Consider the following 13,908-nt stretch of genomic DNA (forward strand, 5'->3'; position numbering starts at 1 on the left):
CAATCAGAGAAAACTGATGAGCAAATTTATACATCATTTGGTATACTGAGAATCTGCTTCTCAGGACTGCAACCAGATCCTGGGGGCCAGTATTTAGTATTTGAATACATAGCAGCGCCAGACCAACCCCCAACATACGCCACCATGCCCGGCCACGTTTTTAAAAAAGAAAATGTCCAGAGCAAGCGGGGCATACTGGAGTGAGCAGAGGTCCTAAAATTCGATTCCTAACAACCACATAAAGGCTCACAACCATCTGTACAGCTACACTGTACTCATATACATTAAGTAAGTAAATAAATCTTTAAAAAAGAAAATGTGATCTGGGCAGTGGTAGCACATAGCACTGGGGTAGTAGAGGCAGGCAGATCTCCGAGTTGAGGCCATCCTGGTCTAGAGAGTGAGTTCTAGGACAGCCAGAGCTACACAGAGAAACCTGCTCTCTCTGCTGTCCTCTGACTCACTTTTCACACACACACACACACACACACACACACACACACACACACACATACGTAAATATTTTTTTAAAAAACGGACAGCAGAGAGAACTGAATCTACAGGAGAAGAGCCTCTCCTCTGATCTCTCTGCCTGTGTAGCCTCGCAGGCTAACTTTAATTCAAATGAAAAGCAAGCATTGTGTAGCACCTAGCCTGAGGCAGCCTCTGTCTGATTGTCACCCTCTAAGCATGTCTCTGGACAGAAACTAGTTGGACAGTTTTACTAGGTGCTGTATGAGACAAACACACATTTTATACCCATTGTCATTTTTGTGAAATCTTTGATGGTTTTTATTTTTGAGACAGTGTATCACTGTGTAGCTAAGGCTGGTCTGACCCCAGACTGACCTCAAACTCATAGAAGTCCCCATGCCTCAGCCTCCAAAGTCCTGGGATTACAGCTATGCACCACGCTGTCCAGATTGCAGTCTTGGGAGTGGGTAAGTTCAGCTCGGTAGCCATGTTTGTAACAGCAGTGTATCGTGTTCCTGTGCATGGATGTACTATGGCAGACTCCCCCGATGAAGGTTTTCTTCAGCTCACCCTCATACCCCCAGTTCAAATAATGTTCAAGGATCCTGTATGTGCAACTTGCAGCCATGTCTCCTTAGCTGAGGACAAATTCCTAAAGTGGGTTGCAAGATCATGCAGTCTGCACATTTGTAGTTTGGGGCCTATGCCCAGCTGCCCTCAAAGAAGGACCGCAAAGTCTCGGTGTTGCTGACTGGGACTGTGGCTGCACCCTCCCCTGCCAGAAGCACCAAGGAAGATGCTAGATCACTTTAAAAGTCCACAGAAGTCACAGGACTTTCAAGTCTTAGGACTTCAAAGCTGCCTCGATTTCAGTATCATCAAGAATGTACTCCAAGGCTAGAGACTTAAAGACTTAAACAGAGCCTGGACCTCAGCAAACCCTGCTTCCTGCCTTTAGCCTTAGCAAGGAGTCTGGTCAAAGCACCAAAATACTATCACTAGTAACCATTACTGCCTCTTCCTTCAGTCAAGTCAAATAGACTTGCTTATGTATCTTCTCTTTCCTTTATCTGGAACAGCAGTACAGAAACTAGGGTCTGGACTTTACCTCTGCACCTTCATTCGCGTGCTGTCTCTGACCAACACCCCCTCCTAGGTGCCACTCTCTTTTTTTATTTTAAACTTATTTATATCAGACACTGCCTCCTTCCTGCCCCCCCCACACACACAGAGGACCTCCCCATCCCCCATCCCCTTCTCCTCTGAGAGGGTGGGCACCCTCCTTTATATCCTCCCACCCTGGTGCATCTCTGCCAGGGTAGGTGCATCCTCTCTCACTGAGGCCAGACAAGGCAGCCCTTTTGGGGAGCTGATACCACAGTCAGGCTCCAGTCCAGTTGTTGGGGGGCCTAGGCGCCAGTTTCTACATAGCAGATTAGTGGTGGATGCAGAGGGCTGCTTTCAGACCAACACCGCCACTGCTGTGCAGTGGGTGAGGAATGCTAGAGGTGAGGAAACCAGGTGCGTTTCTGGCAGTGCTGAGCTTTGATTCTGACCACAGCAGGTGCTCAAAGCTCTTTGCCGGCTTGCCACATGGCAAAGGAGTTGCTGCTTCCCTTATGCTTTCTTTTTCCTGGGAAAAAGGGAATCTAACTAGAAAACTCTTAGCTATTTATCAGGGCCCAGAAATGTTTCCTAATGTGACAGGCCTTAGGAGGCAGTGAGTGGACTCATCGTCTCAGAAACTGCCCTGGTAAAGCTTGGGCAGTGTCCTGTGAGTTAAGCAGTTTGTATATGGACTTGACTGATTTGGGTACTTAAATGAACGAATAACCCAAAGGCTATTTTATTTTCTGGGTTTTTATTTATCTTGCTTTATTCTGACAGGTCTCTGTGTAGCCAAGGCTGACCTGAAACCCTCTATGTAGCCCAGGATGTACCTGAACTCATGATCCTATTGTTTCAGCTTCTTGACTGTTGGAATTAGAAGTGTCTGCTACCACACTCAGCATAACACAGCCTTTTTTTTTTTTTTTTAACATTTATTTATTATTATATCTAAGTACACCGTAGCTGTCTTCAGACACACCAGAAGAGGGCATCAGATCTCATTACGGATGGTTGTGAGCCACCATGTGGTTGCTGGGATTTGAACTCAGGATGTTTGGAACAGCAGTCAGTGCTCTTAACCACTGAGCCATCTCTCCAGCCCCAACACAGCCTTATTTTTTGCTTTTAGGTTTTCTTTGAAAGTATGCATGGGGGTAGGTAAAGGCACGCATGTGTGTTGGATCCTCTTAGAGGATGTAACTCCTGAGGTTATAGGCAGATGTGGACCTCCAGATGTAGGTGCTACAAACTGAACCTAGGTCCTTTGGAAGAGTGGCCAGTGCTTTTAACCACTGAGCTATCATCTCTCCAGCCCTAGGACTTGTATTTTAAGTGCATAGGCTAAACATCTGGTAGATGAAATCAGCAGATTTTTCCTAGCAGTAGCCACAGGAAAGCTGAGCTCTTTTAGCAGCGGGAGAATGAGTGTCCTCTCTGGCTTGCGGGAGGTCAGGGACCCACAGTCTTGTTTCTCCTAGCTCTGGAGACTTATTCGGGGCACAGGCCTACATAGCTGCAGTGTACTGAGCTTCCTTGACTGTGAACAGGGTTTTCTGTGTAGTCAATCCTCTCTCCGTGACTGTGACTTTCAGCAAGGGGAAGGAAGCTAGAGAGGGAGACGTTTTTGTTGCTTTGGGTTTTTTTGTTGTTGTTGTTGTTGTTTTTTTTTTTGTTTTGTTTTGTTTTGTTTTTTGTGATAAGGGTCTTCTGTGTAAACTTGACTGGATCAGAACTCGTTATGTAGAGCAAGCTGGCCTTGAACTCAAAAGATCCACCTGTCTCTCTCTGCCTTCCAAGTGTGTCGATTAAAGGTGTGGGCCACCATGTTCCGATTAAGAGAAAGGTATTTGAAAATTTCCTGGGGGCACAGCTCTGTAACTTTCATGGTTAGATTTCTGATCTTTTCCAACTCCTATTGATGTAAAAATAAAAACAAAACCAAACAAACAAACAAACTAGAAAAAGGGCCTCAATAATCCCGCTGCATCTGCCTCCCGAGTGCTGGGGGCACAGGCTTGCTGCTCCCTTCATTTCCCCTCCTGAGTCTGTGATATGTGCGTGGTCATTCCTCCTTTTGCAGTCTTAAACCTCATTTAGCCAAATTAATACCAGGAACCCCACTCCAATGAACTTTTCAAGTTTCAGAATTTTCAAAAGGTGATCCAGTGGGGCTGGAGGAGGAAATTCTTCTTCTACCACTTGACCAGGTGGAAGAACTTCATAACTGGCTCCTACTGACAGCAGCTCAGCTATAAAGGACCTGGCCTGTTAACTACAAAGGATCCCACTGACCATGCATATAGAAAGTCTATACACACACGGCGTGTTTGCTCATTTTGTTCGTATTTCTTAAAGAATGGCTCTACCCTAGCCCTTCCCTGGTAGAGTCTGTTTGGAAGCCATGCAGTATGGCTGCTGTGTGTACACATGTGCAGAAAGGCAGGGGTGCAAGTTTGTACACAGAAGCTCCAAAGCTCTGGAGTGTCGAATCTTTTCCTCTCCCTAGGAGAGGGTTAAGTGTTAGAAAGAGAATTAATTGCCCAGAACATATTTTGATTTTGTTCCTGCAAGCTGTGTGCACATCCTCCATCCAGCTGCTTTCTTGGTTTCTGAGTGAGCCTTACTGTAGGAAAGAGCTCTTGGCTGTGGCTTAGGGATTGGTGTGTGTGTGTGTGTGTGTGTGTGTGTGTGTGTGTGTGTGTGTGTGCGCGTGTGTGTGTGTGCGCGTGCGCACGCGTGCATGGGTGCACATGTGTGGTGGCGGTGGCAGGAAGGGGGTTCAGGCAGAGCCGTGCTCCTGCTGAAGTGCTCACTCACAGCTGTATTTGATCCCTTTGAGGGAAAGTACAGGACTGGTGTTCCTCAGCAGGAAGGGAGTCTGCTGCCCCCTTTTGATGGGTAAGTGCTGTCAGAGGGAGGTGGAGGCTGACTGGACAGGGGCTCTTAGGACAGTGGACCATGGCATAGTACCCTTAATATCAGTGCTAGGTCTACCCTGTGCCCAAATGAGGTTAGCACTGCATGGGTGTGTTAGGGCTGCAGAGTAGGGAAATGCCCTTGCCTAAGCTTTCAAAATCTGGGTGAGCATAGGGAGAGATGCAGTGGGAGAAGTTAGGGAACCCAATTAGGGGTGTGTGGACTTGGCAGAGCCAAGAGGATTGGCTTTGAACTTTACTCCCCGCACTGCCTCAGCCAGGCCTGGTGAAAGCAGCAACCTCTGGGGAGTCATGTTGCTGGTCCTAACCTATACATGGCTGCCCCTTTTGGACTTCAGCACATGTAAGGAGTGTGGTGTGTGTATGTGTGTGTGAGAGAGAGAGAGAGAGAGAGAGAGAGAGAGTGTGTGTGTGTGTGTAAGAGAAAGCGAGTATGTATGAGTGTATGTGTGTGAGTGTAGTGTATGTGTATTTGTGTGTGGGAGTATGTGTGAGTGTATGTGTGTGTGTGTGTGTATGTGAGACTGTGTGTGAGTGTGTGTGGTGTGTGAGTGTATGTGTGTGATGTGTATGTATGTGTGTGAGTGTGTGAGTGTGTGTGTGTGTGTGTGGTATGTGTGATGTGTGTGTATGAGTGTGTGAGGTATGTAAGTGTGTGTATGAGTGTGTGTGGTGTGTGAGTGTGTGTGTATGTATGTGAGAGTGTATGTGAGTGTGTGTGGTGGGTGAGTAAGTGTGGTGTGTGTGAGTGTATGTGGTGTGTTTGTATGTGTGTGGTATGTGAATGTGTGAGTGTGTGTGTGTGTGTGTGTGTGTGGTGGGTGAGTGAATGTGGTATGTGTGAGTGTATGTGTGTGAGTGTGGTGGGTGAGTGTGTGTGGTATGTTTGTATGTGTGTGGTATGTGAGTGTGTGTGGTGTGTTTGTATGTGCGTGGTATGTGAGTGTGTGAGTGTGTGTGAGTGTGTGTGGTGTGTGAGTGTATATGTGTGTGTGGTATGTGAGTGTATGGTATGTGTGATGTGTGTGCGTGTGTGTATGAGTGTGTGTGTGTGGTTTGTGAGTGTGTGTATGTGTGTGTGTGGTGTGTGAGTGTATGGGTGGTGTGTGTGTGGTATGTGTGAATGTATGTGTGTGAGTGTGTGGTGTATGAGTGTGTGTGTGGTGTGTATGTGGTGTGTGAGTGTGTGGTGTATGAGTGTGTGTGTGGTGTGTATGTGGTGTGTGAGTGTGTGTGTGTGTGTGTGTGGTGTGTGTGGTATGTGAGTGTGTGTGGTGTGTGAGTGTGCCGCAGCACACATGGAGGTCAGAGAACAACTTGGGAGCTGTTGCTTTTTCTTCTACCATGTAGGTTTACTGGGCTTGCTGGCCCCTAAGTCTTATTTCTTACTTGTCACTGACTGTCCCTCGAAGGCCTGTGATCACCATCCTAGGGTGCTCACAACAGTCCTGGGAGAGAGGAACATTTGCTTCAGCCACACAGCCCCAAAGAACATTATCTTTCCCTCCAACTCTAAGCACCTTACTTCTAAGGACTGATGGGGACGCAGCCTTACTTTTTCCTCCTAGGAGACCAGTGTGACTGTACTATTACATAGGATGCGGGCAGCCCATCATGTCATAGGGTTAGGATGAATTAGAAACCCTTGGAGAATGTATTCACTTTTCTTCAATGTTTCAACGGCAGGGCTAATTATTTTTTCAAACAATAGCTGTTTCCTGAAACCCATTTCCCTAGATTTTACTAATCTATTATATCCTGGCCAGTCAGGCTTCAGAACACTGTGACTAAAGCTGGACTCTGGGTAGGTGGGATGGGAAATGGGTAGGTAGATGGGAAAGGCCAATGTGAGGTGCTTATGAGAGTTTCTACACTCATTCAGCACTCGGCTTGCAAGTATGTACACATGCTTACATACATACACACAAACATGTATGCACAAACACGTGAAGTACACACACACACACACAGTAGTCACTGAGGAATGTTCACGTGGATTCATGAGCCCTTTCAACTAGGGCAGGACACTGCTGGGGTACTGGCTTTCTTTCGGCATTGAGAGAGGGCTGAGCTCTGCTAGCTGACAATGGTCTTTCATGTAACCTGCGGGCTCACAGGAAGGAAGGAAGGGATTAAAAAGCCATTTCCCAGCCCCTACTAGGAATGGCCTTTTACAGACCAGGCCTGACCCCAGGGATTCCCAGTCCCTCTTGGTGAGGAGACTTAGGGAACCTGAGAGGGAGTGAGCGCCTCTAGCCCCTGGCCGGACAGCTGGGCCTCCAACCATGGCTTTATTAGCATTTGAAAAACGGCTCTGAAGGGCCAGAGCTTCCTGGGGCAGCTCTGGGCCTAGCGCTGAGACCTGTGGTGGCTTCCCACAGAATAGGGCCAAGAGTGCAGGGCATAAAGACCAGGCTGGAGTCAAGAATGAGTCCTTTGTGGCTTTGTCCTTAGCTTGAACACTGTGACCAAAACCTCTTTCATTGTTAAGAAAGACTGGGTTTTGGCCACTACAGGCCATACTGTTCTCTGGAAAGTTCTGTTAGTGTGTCCTGCTCTCTAAACATTGATTGCAGAGTGGGGCTTGCTGTTGTCTTCTCTTAATTCAGCAATGCTTTCTGCAGTCTTGGCCACACACTTGCTCAGAGGAGGGTGTGTCTAGACTCTGACTCTAGAGCAGCAGCAACCTGAGACTCTGCTGGGTCTCTACTTCCTAACTAAGGCTGAACACAGTGCTATGTGATCAAGATGTTTAAGCAGTCTGGGTTTGCAACCACTTGTTTTTAAATCGGAGTCAGCAATAGTTGATGAAAGCCCTAGCTTTAAACTTTTCCAACCTGGTCCAGTCTAAAGCCTTGCCAGGTCTGTAGTGGTTCCTACAGCTAAGACAGCTGAGCCCTGGGACAAGCCTGTAGGGTCCAGCCATCTGTTTCGTAAATCAGGAGCAACGGTGCCACCTACTGGACTCTTCCTATTACTACAGGCTCAGTGACTGCCCCGTTTTCTGGCAAGTACACATTGACTGATGGGGAGTATCTGTGGTATTTCAGCACGTGGCAGTGGAATACTGTGCAGACCAGGAACCCAGCTTAGTGGTCGCTGGGGATTGAACTCAGAACCTCTGGAAGAGCAGTCAGTGCTCTTAATCACTGAACCATCTCCTCAGCCCTTTGTTTGTTTGTTTAAATACATTTGTTGGGGTGGGAATGTTTGGTAGAATCCATGCCTAATGTGTATGCCCTGTGCTCCATCCCCAGCACTGAAGAAAAAGTAGATTGTAGTAAAATTAGATTTGTTTAGGGGCTGAAGAGCAGGCTTAGCCGTTATAAGCACTTGCTGCGCTTGCAGAAGTTCGCTGTGTGGTTTCCAGCACCAATATGGCGCTTACAACTATAACCCCAGTTCCGAGGATCTAGGCATCCTCTTCTGTCCTTCTAGGGCACTGAATACATGTGGCACAAATACAGTCATGCAAACAAAAAGTCAGATCAAACATTGAAACTTTTTTAAAGCTTGTTTGAGTAAAAAGTGTGTCATGGGAAAAAATAGATGATATTGATACGTGACACAGATTAGGCAGAGTTCTTGGTGGCACTGGCGAGTGTGGGGACGTGTCCATTCTCACTGATGTGCCACATGATTGGCAGTCTCGAGCACCCTTTCTGCAAGTGTGGGTAATAAAATGCTGTCCCAGCAGGATGAGCTGTTTCCATGGCTGCCTGCTGAGCCAGGGAGAGTAAGGCAAGCGTGCTGCCTCTACTTCCCCCTCATCATCCCCTCCTCTTCTACCTCCTCCTCTTCCTCTCTCTCCTCCTCCTCTTCCTCCTCTTTTTCACAATAGCTTTTGATGACTTGCATAATATATAATTCATAGTTGGAAACCATTACTTCAGTGAACCCAGAATGTTTTCAAGATCTCCCAAAGAAACACACATGCAGACCTTTTCCATCTCCTCCAGCTGGTCCAAGTACTCTGTAGCAGTAGAATTAGATAAGAAATACGTGATCTTCTGTGACTAGCTCTTCTCATGTAGTGTAATAGTGTGAGTGTGTGTGTGTGAGAGAGAGAGAGAGCGCACTCATGTGCACACGTGTGTACATGTGCCACAGTACACACGGGGATTGGAGAGCCCCTTCAGGAATCAGATCTTCTACCGTGTGGGTCCTGAGGATCAAACTCAGGTCCTCACGCTGTCCAGCATGGGTGCTGGACCCTGAACCTGGGTTTCCACAGGAGCGACATGCATGCTCTTAACCACTGCACCGTCTCTCATGCCTGCTCTTGGTGTTGGACACTGGGTCTGTCACTCATGCTAGCCAGCAAGCACTAGGACTCCTGCTCTTTCCGTCTCTCAGGGCTGAGATTACAGGCACTCACTGCCACACCCACCTCTTTCCCTGGATTCTGAGTGGTTGAACTTGTCTTCATATTTACATAGCAGTTTGAGCATCTCCCCAGCCCAGGCTGTCCACAGTCTCACTGCTCCGGGTTTTCTGTCTTTTAAACTCTCAACCACTTTACTGCATACAGAGCAGTGTTATCTCCGTGTGGCTTTGACTTTAATTTCCCTTTTAAATATATTGAGCCGCTTTTTATGAGCTAATTGGCTGTTCGTATCTTCTTTGAAGAAACATTTATTCGGATATTTTGCCCGATTTTAATTGGATTGTTTATCTCTTATTAAGTTGTAAGAGCTCTTTATATATTCTGGGCACAATATACTTATATTTTATGAGGGCTTATCAGGTTTTTGGCTTGACACCATCTTTCCATTCTGTAGGTTGTCTTTTTAAAAATTGTATCTGAATATAACTAACATGACAATTCTCATCTTTGAGCACAGTGTGCACAGCCATCCCCACCGTTCATCTTGGGTACTTTGCTCACTACTACACGGAACTTTACACCACAAACAATTGTCACCAGCCTCAGTGTGTAACATGACTACACAGGGTGCTTCCTCACATGAGTGGGACCATGAATCACTTGTCTGTGGTTTCACTTAATATGTTTTCAAGGTTCATCCATATGGTAGCACAGGTTAGAACGTTCATCTTTTTAAGGCTAAATAGTATTTCATTTAATGTAAATTACACATATTGTTAGTCCATTAGCTTATTGGTGGGCATTTGGATGGCTTCCACTTTTTTGCTACAGTGAGCATTAGCACACAATCTGTTCAGGCCACTGCTTTAGTTCTTTCAGTACGTACCCCAAATTGGAATTGCTGGATCATGTGGTAATTCTGGGTTTTTTAGGTTTTGAGGACCTGCTATACTGTTTCCATAGCAGCTGTACCATTTGACATCGCCACCAGCAGGGTACAAGGGCTCTAATTTCTCCACATCAGGCACCAATACTTGTCATTTCTGGATTTGTTTTTGTTATTGTTTACAATTACCATTCTAATAGATGTAAAGTGGGCGTGATTTGATTTGCATTTCTTTTTCTTTCCTGATGGCGATGGCTACAGCACAAAATGGCTTTAATTTTGATGAAGCTCAATCTGTCTGTCCACTGTTGTTTGTGCCTTTGGTGTTACATCCAGGGAACCAGCGCCTAATCTGACACATCTTTGTTTTCTTCTAAGTGTTTTGCAGTTTTAACTATCACAGTTAGGTCTATGATCTATTTTGAGTCAATTTTTGTTTATGGTATAAGGAAGAGTTCCAATTCGAGTCCTTTGAATTTGGATAGCCCGTTGTTCCAGCACCATTTGCTGGAAAGACTCCCCCCTCCCCTCCTCTTGAGTGTCTTGGCTCCATTGTCAAGATGAATGGCCATCAGTGTGCAGCTTTATTTCAGTGCTCCCAACTGTGCTTTCTGATCCAGTGCCTCGCCTGTGCCAGACTCTACTCACTTTGATACTGTAGCTTTATAGCTTGAAACCAGGCTGGCAAAAATGGGCTCTCTGTGGAGCACTAGCCTCGTGCATGTTGAGGCCCTGAGTCTGATTCTCAATAGTGCACTGGACTGACAGGCAGCGGCCTGGGGAGGCCGAGCCCGTCACCTCTGTTTTCTGTCTCTTGTCTTGTTTCTGTGTTTATCTTCAGTTCCAGGAGATGAGCTTAGAACCTTGTTCATATTTAGAAAACATTTGTCTTGCTCTTGATGGAAGAAGGAAATGAGTCTTTGGTTTACCGTTGAGCATAATATCTATCAGCTGCAGGTTTTTAGAGTCCTCTCCCAGAATGAGAAGCGCCCATCTAGGCCAAGTTTCAGTGGTTTGTTTTGGTTTGGTTTTGTCTGCGTTGAATTTTGTGACATGTTTTTCCAAGTCTCAGAGACACTAGTGTTGTGTTGTTTTGTTCTGTTCTGTCTTTTCATCTTTATTCCTACAGATAGGATCTCATGTAAGCCAAGCTTCCTGTAAACTATGTGACCCTGATTCTCTCTTTTCTTTCAATTTTTATTATTGCATATGTAATATGATACCTGCGTGTGCGTGCGTTTGGGGGAGGCATGCTGATTATAGACATGGCAGGAAAAGGAGAGAGGTGGGGCTCAGGATTATTGCAAGTGTAATATGATATCTGCATGTGTATGCGTGGGGGGGCATGCTGGTTATAGACATGGCAGTGAAGAGGGGGAGATTCAGGAGTGTGTAAGCAGGAGTATGTAAGCAGGAGTCCAGGAACTTAAGGCTTTCTCAGGAGCTCCGCCCTCTCCTCCCTGTCACTCCTCTGGTCCCCTGGAGGAGCATTCTCCCTCCCCTCCTGAATGAACACTGTGGAAGTGTTGGCAACTCCCCGAGCCTGCATCTGCCTGGGAAAGATGGTTGGGTAATGTTAGGTGACACAGGAAGGAATTAGAGTTCAGAGCAAGACAAGACAGTCAAGGCAAGTGAGGGCAGAAACTTCTGGGCTTGGGCTGCTGTGTGCACGCGTGCCTGGCATGTGTGACGTGTTCTGCCTTGACATAGGCCACAGACCTTCAGCAAAGGAGGCTCTGTGCAAGCAGGTGTGAATGAGCTCTAAGATGTGGAACTGGGTGAAATGTGAGCATTCGGGTCCTTGCATGTGTTCAAGGAAAAGAAACGGAGGGGAGCTGGGGATGGAGCTCGCTCAGCTAGCTTGCCCAGTGCCCTGCGCTGTGTCTCCAGCATCACAGGAAACTGGGCGTGGTCGGGGCTAGAGAAATAGCTCAGTGGTTAAAAGCACTGTCTGCTCGTCCAGAGGACCCAGATTGGATTCCCAGCACCCACATCGCAGCTCACAAATGTCTAAAAGTTCATATCCAGAGGACCTGGTACCTCTTCTGATATCCTCAGGACCCAAACACCTAAGTAGAACACAAACAAACATGCAGTCAAAACAGTCATACACATTTTAAAAAGGAATCCACAACTGGGTATGGTGACACATGTCTGTAGCCTCAACACTTGGAGATGAAAGTAGGAGGTTCAGAGTTTGAGGTCATCCTCGGCTGCATAGGGAATTGGGGGCCAGCCTGGGCACCTGTGGTTGCATGTGAACTGGTTAAAGCCACGCGTGCTGAGTGTTCATGACAAGAGACAGGTTTGGGGGTGACTTATACCACATGGGAATGTTCCCTAAGGGTTTGCTGCCATAGACATGTTCTGTTTGGGTTTTTGTTGTTGGCAGGTAGCCCAGGCTAGCCTCAACTCAGTTGTCCTCTTGCCTTCCCTCTTGATGCTGGGATTACACGCATGTGCTCCTCCTACTTCTGGTACTTTATTTTTAAGTAACGGGCCTTTGTGTTACTGTGCTGTCACAGAGGCACCCCCCCCCCCACTCCCCACCCCTGAGGCTGTACAGTCTGCTGAGGTGGGCAAGGAACTATCCTGACCTCCATTTACCTGAAGTCTCCAGAGATCCTCAGAAATCCTCAGTCTGCCTGTGGGAGACTGGCAGCGGATCTCCAGGGCTGGGGTTGCATGTTTCCTTTCTGTGCTGATTCACCAGCAGAGAAATCCTGGGTTGTTTTTCCAAGAAGGCTTCCCACTGTTCCCAGCTCCCTTACCCTCTGATGGTCCGCTGGCCCCACTGGAAAGCACCTCATTCTTGGCTTCTTGCTCATGCCCTTCCCCCGTGGGTAGTGGGGCTGGAGAAGCCCAGCAGACACTGCAAGTCTTTGGCCTTCCTAGGCCAAGTGAGTATGCACACCAGCAGCCTACCCTTTCCAGTGAAGTCAAACAGATTGGGCCATCCTGGACCATTTGGTGTTTGGGGAGTAGCTGTAGTTCTTTGCTTGTATTGGGAGTGGGTGCATCCGGCTGCTCTAGGAGGCCTGGGGAGTGAGGAGCCTTCCAACCTGGGCTTTGAGGTCTCAGGGCAGTCTCCAGGCCTGGATCCAAATGCTGAGGGTCCTCCTGTCTGTCTCTCCACAGAGAACACCTTCTGTAGCGGGGACCATGTGTCTTGGCACAGCCCTTTGGATAACAGTGAGTCAAGAATTCAGCACATGCTGCTGACGGAGGACCCACAGATGCAGCCTGTGCGGACACCCTTTGGGGTAGTGACTTTCCTCCAGGTGAGGTGCCATCAGAGGTCTCAGACAGTTTATCCTTGTGGGAAAAGTCCAGAACAGAGGGGAACGTGGAGGGGGAGAATAAAGGGCAGGAGACTCCCCTTGGTCTTCTTTTCCCTGTGGTGGGCTATCTGATTTCACACTGCAGGGCCAGAGGCAGGACAGACTTCCCAGCTGAAAGCCAGCTCCAGGCTTAAGTCCTATTTCCCCAGTGGGCGACTCTCCCCAGCTGCAGCTCATGCTTGCAGTTCTAACGAGGTCAAGGTGAAGAAGGTTAAGCTGGTGTCCTCAAGATTTACACAAAAGTGTCGCTATTGTGGGAACAGCTACCTGACCACCCCTGGCCTTAGGGACGACTTCCCCTGACTTAAGGCATAATCTGCCTGTTGTTTCTTCTGTAGCCAAGAGCTAGGTAGGCTCTGTGCCTGTCTGTGCACTCAGGAACCCCTTAGCTAGGCAAGCACCTCCTAAGGGAGCCATTACATTTTGGGGACACCAGCCTTGAAACAGACCCTACCTATGTGTCCCCTACTTAAGACACCCCTGAAAAAGCACAGATAGTTGGAGGGATGGACATTAAACCACAGTGGCTTCTTATCCTGGGCCACAGATTGTTGGTGTCTGCACTGAGGAGTTACATTCAGCCCAACAGTGGAACGGGCAGGGCATCCTGGAACTACTACGGACAGTGCCCATGTGAGTACATGTCCCCATAAGGTGGAGGCCTGGACCCTGGGTCTTCAGGGTGGCTGTCCTCCCTCCATCCCACCTGTAGAGTTCTTGCTTTGCTGTTTGGGGCACTCAGTTCTCTGTGGTCCCCGACCACTAACATTTCCCTTTATGATCTGGGCCTGGGACAGCAAAGGCTATGTCTGCCGATCAATGCAGGCCCCCAGT

General features: G+C 47.7%; 1 protein-coding gene across 2 annotated transcripts in view; it reads left to right on the top strand.

The window, feature by feature from the left end:
- Positions 1-13,908, top strand: part of Sufu (SUFU negative regulator of hedgehog signaling) — a 91,909-nt gene that overhangs the window by 40,062 nt on the left and 37,939 nt on the right. For both annotated transcript variants that reach the window (NM_015752.3, NM_001025391.2), the window contains exons 4-5: positions 12,872-13,014; positions 13,622-13,707. In NM_015752.3, the coding sequence (NP_056567.2) occupies positions 12,872-13,014; positions 13,622-13,707 (229 nt within the window). The remainder of the gene's footprint in view (positions 1-12,871; positions 13,015-13,621; positions 13,708-13,908) is intronic.

The sequence above is a fragment of the Mus musculus genome, chromosome 19, assembly GCF_000001635.26.
Source record: "Mus musculus strain C57BL/6J chromosome 19, GRCm38.p6 C57BL/6J".
In the NCBI taxonomy this organism is placed as follows: Eukaryota; Metazoa; Chordata; class Mammalia; order Rodentia; family Muridae; genus Mus; species Mus musculus.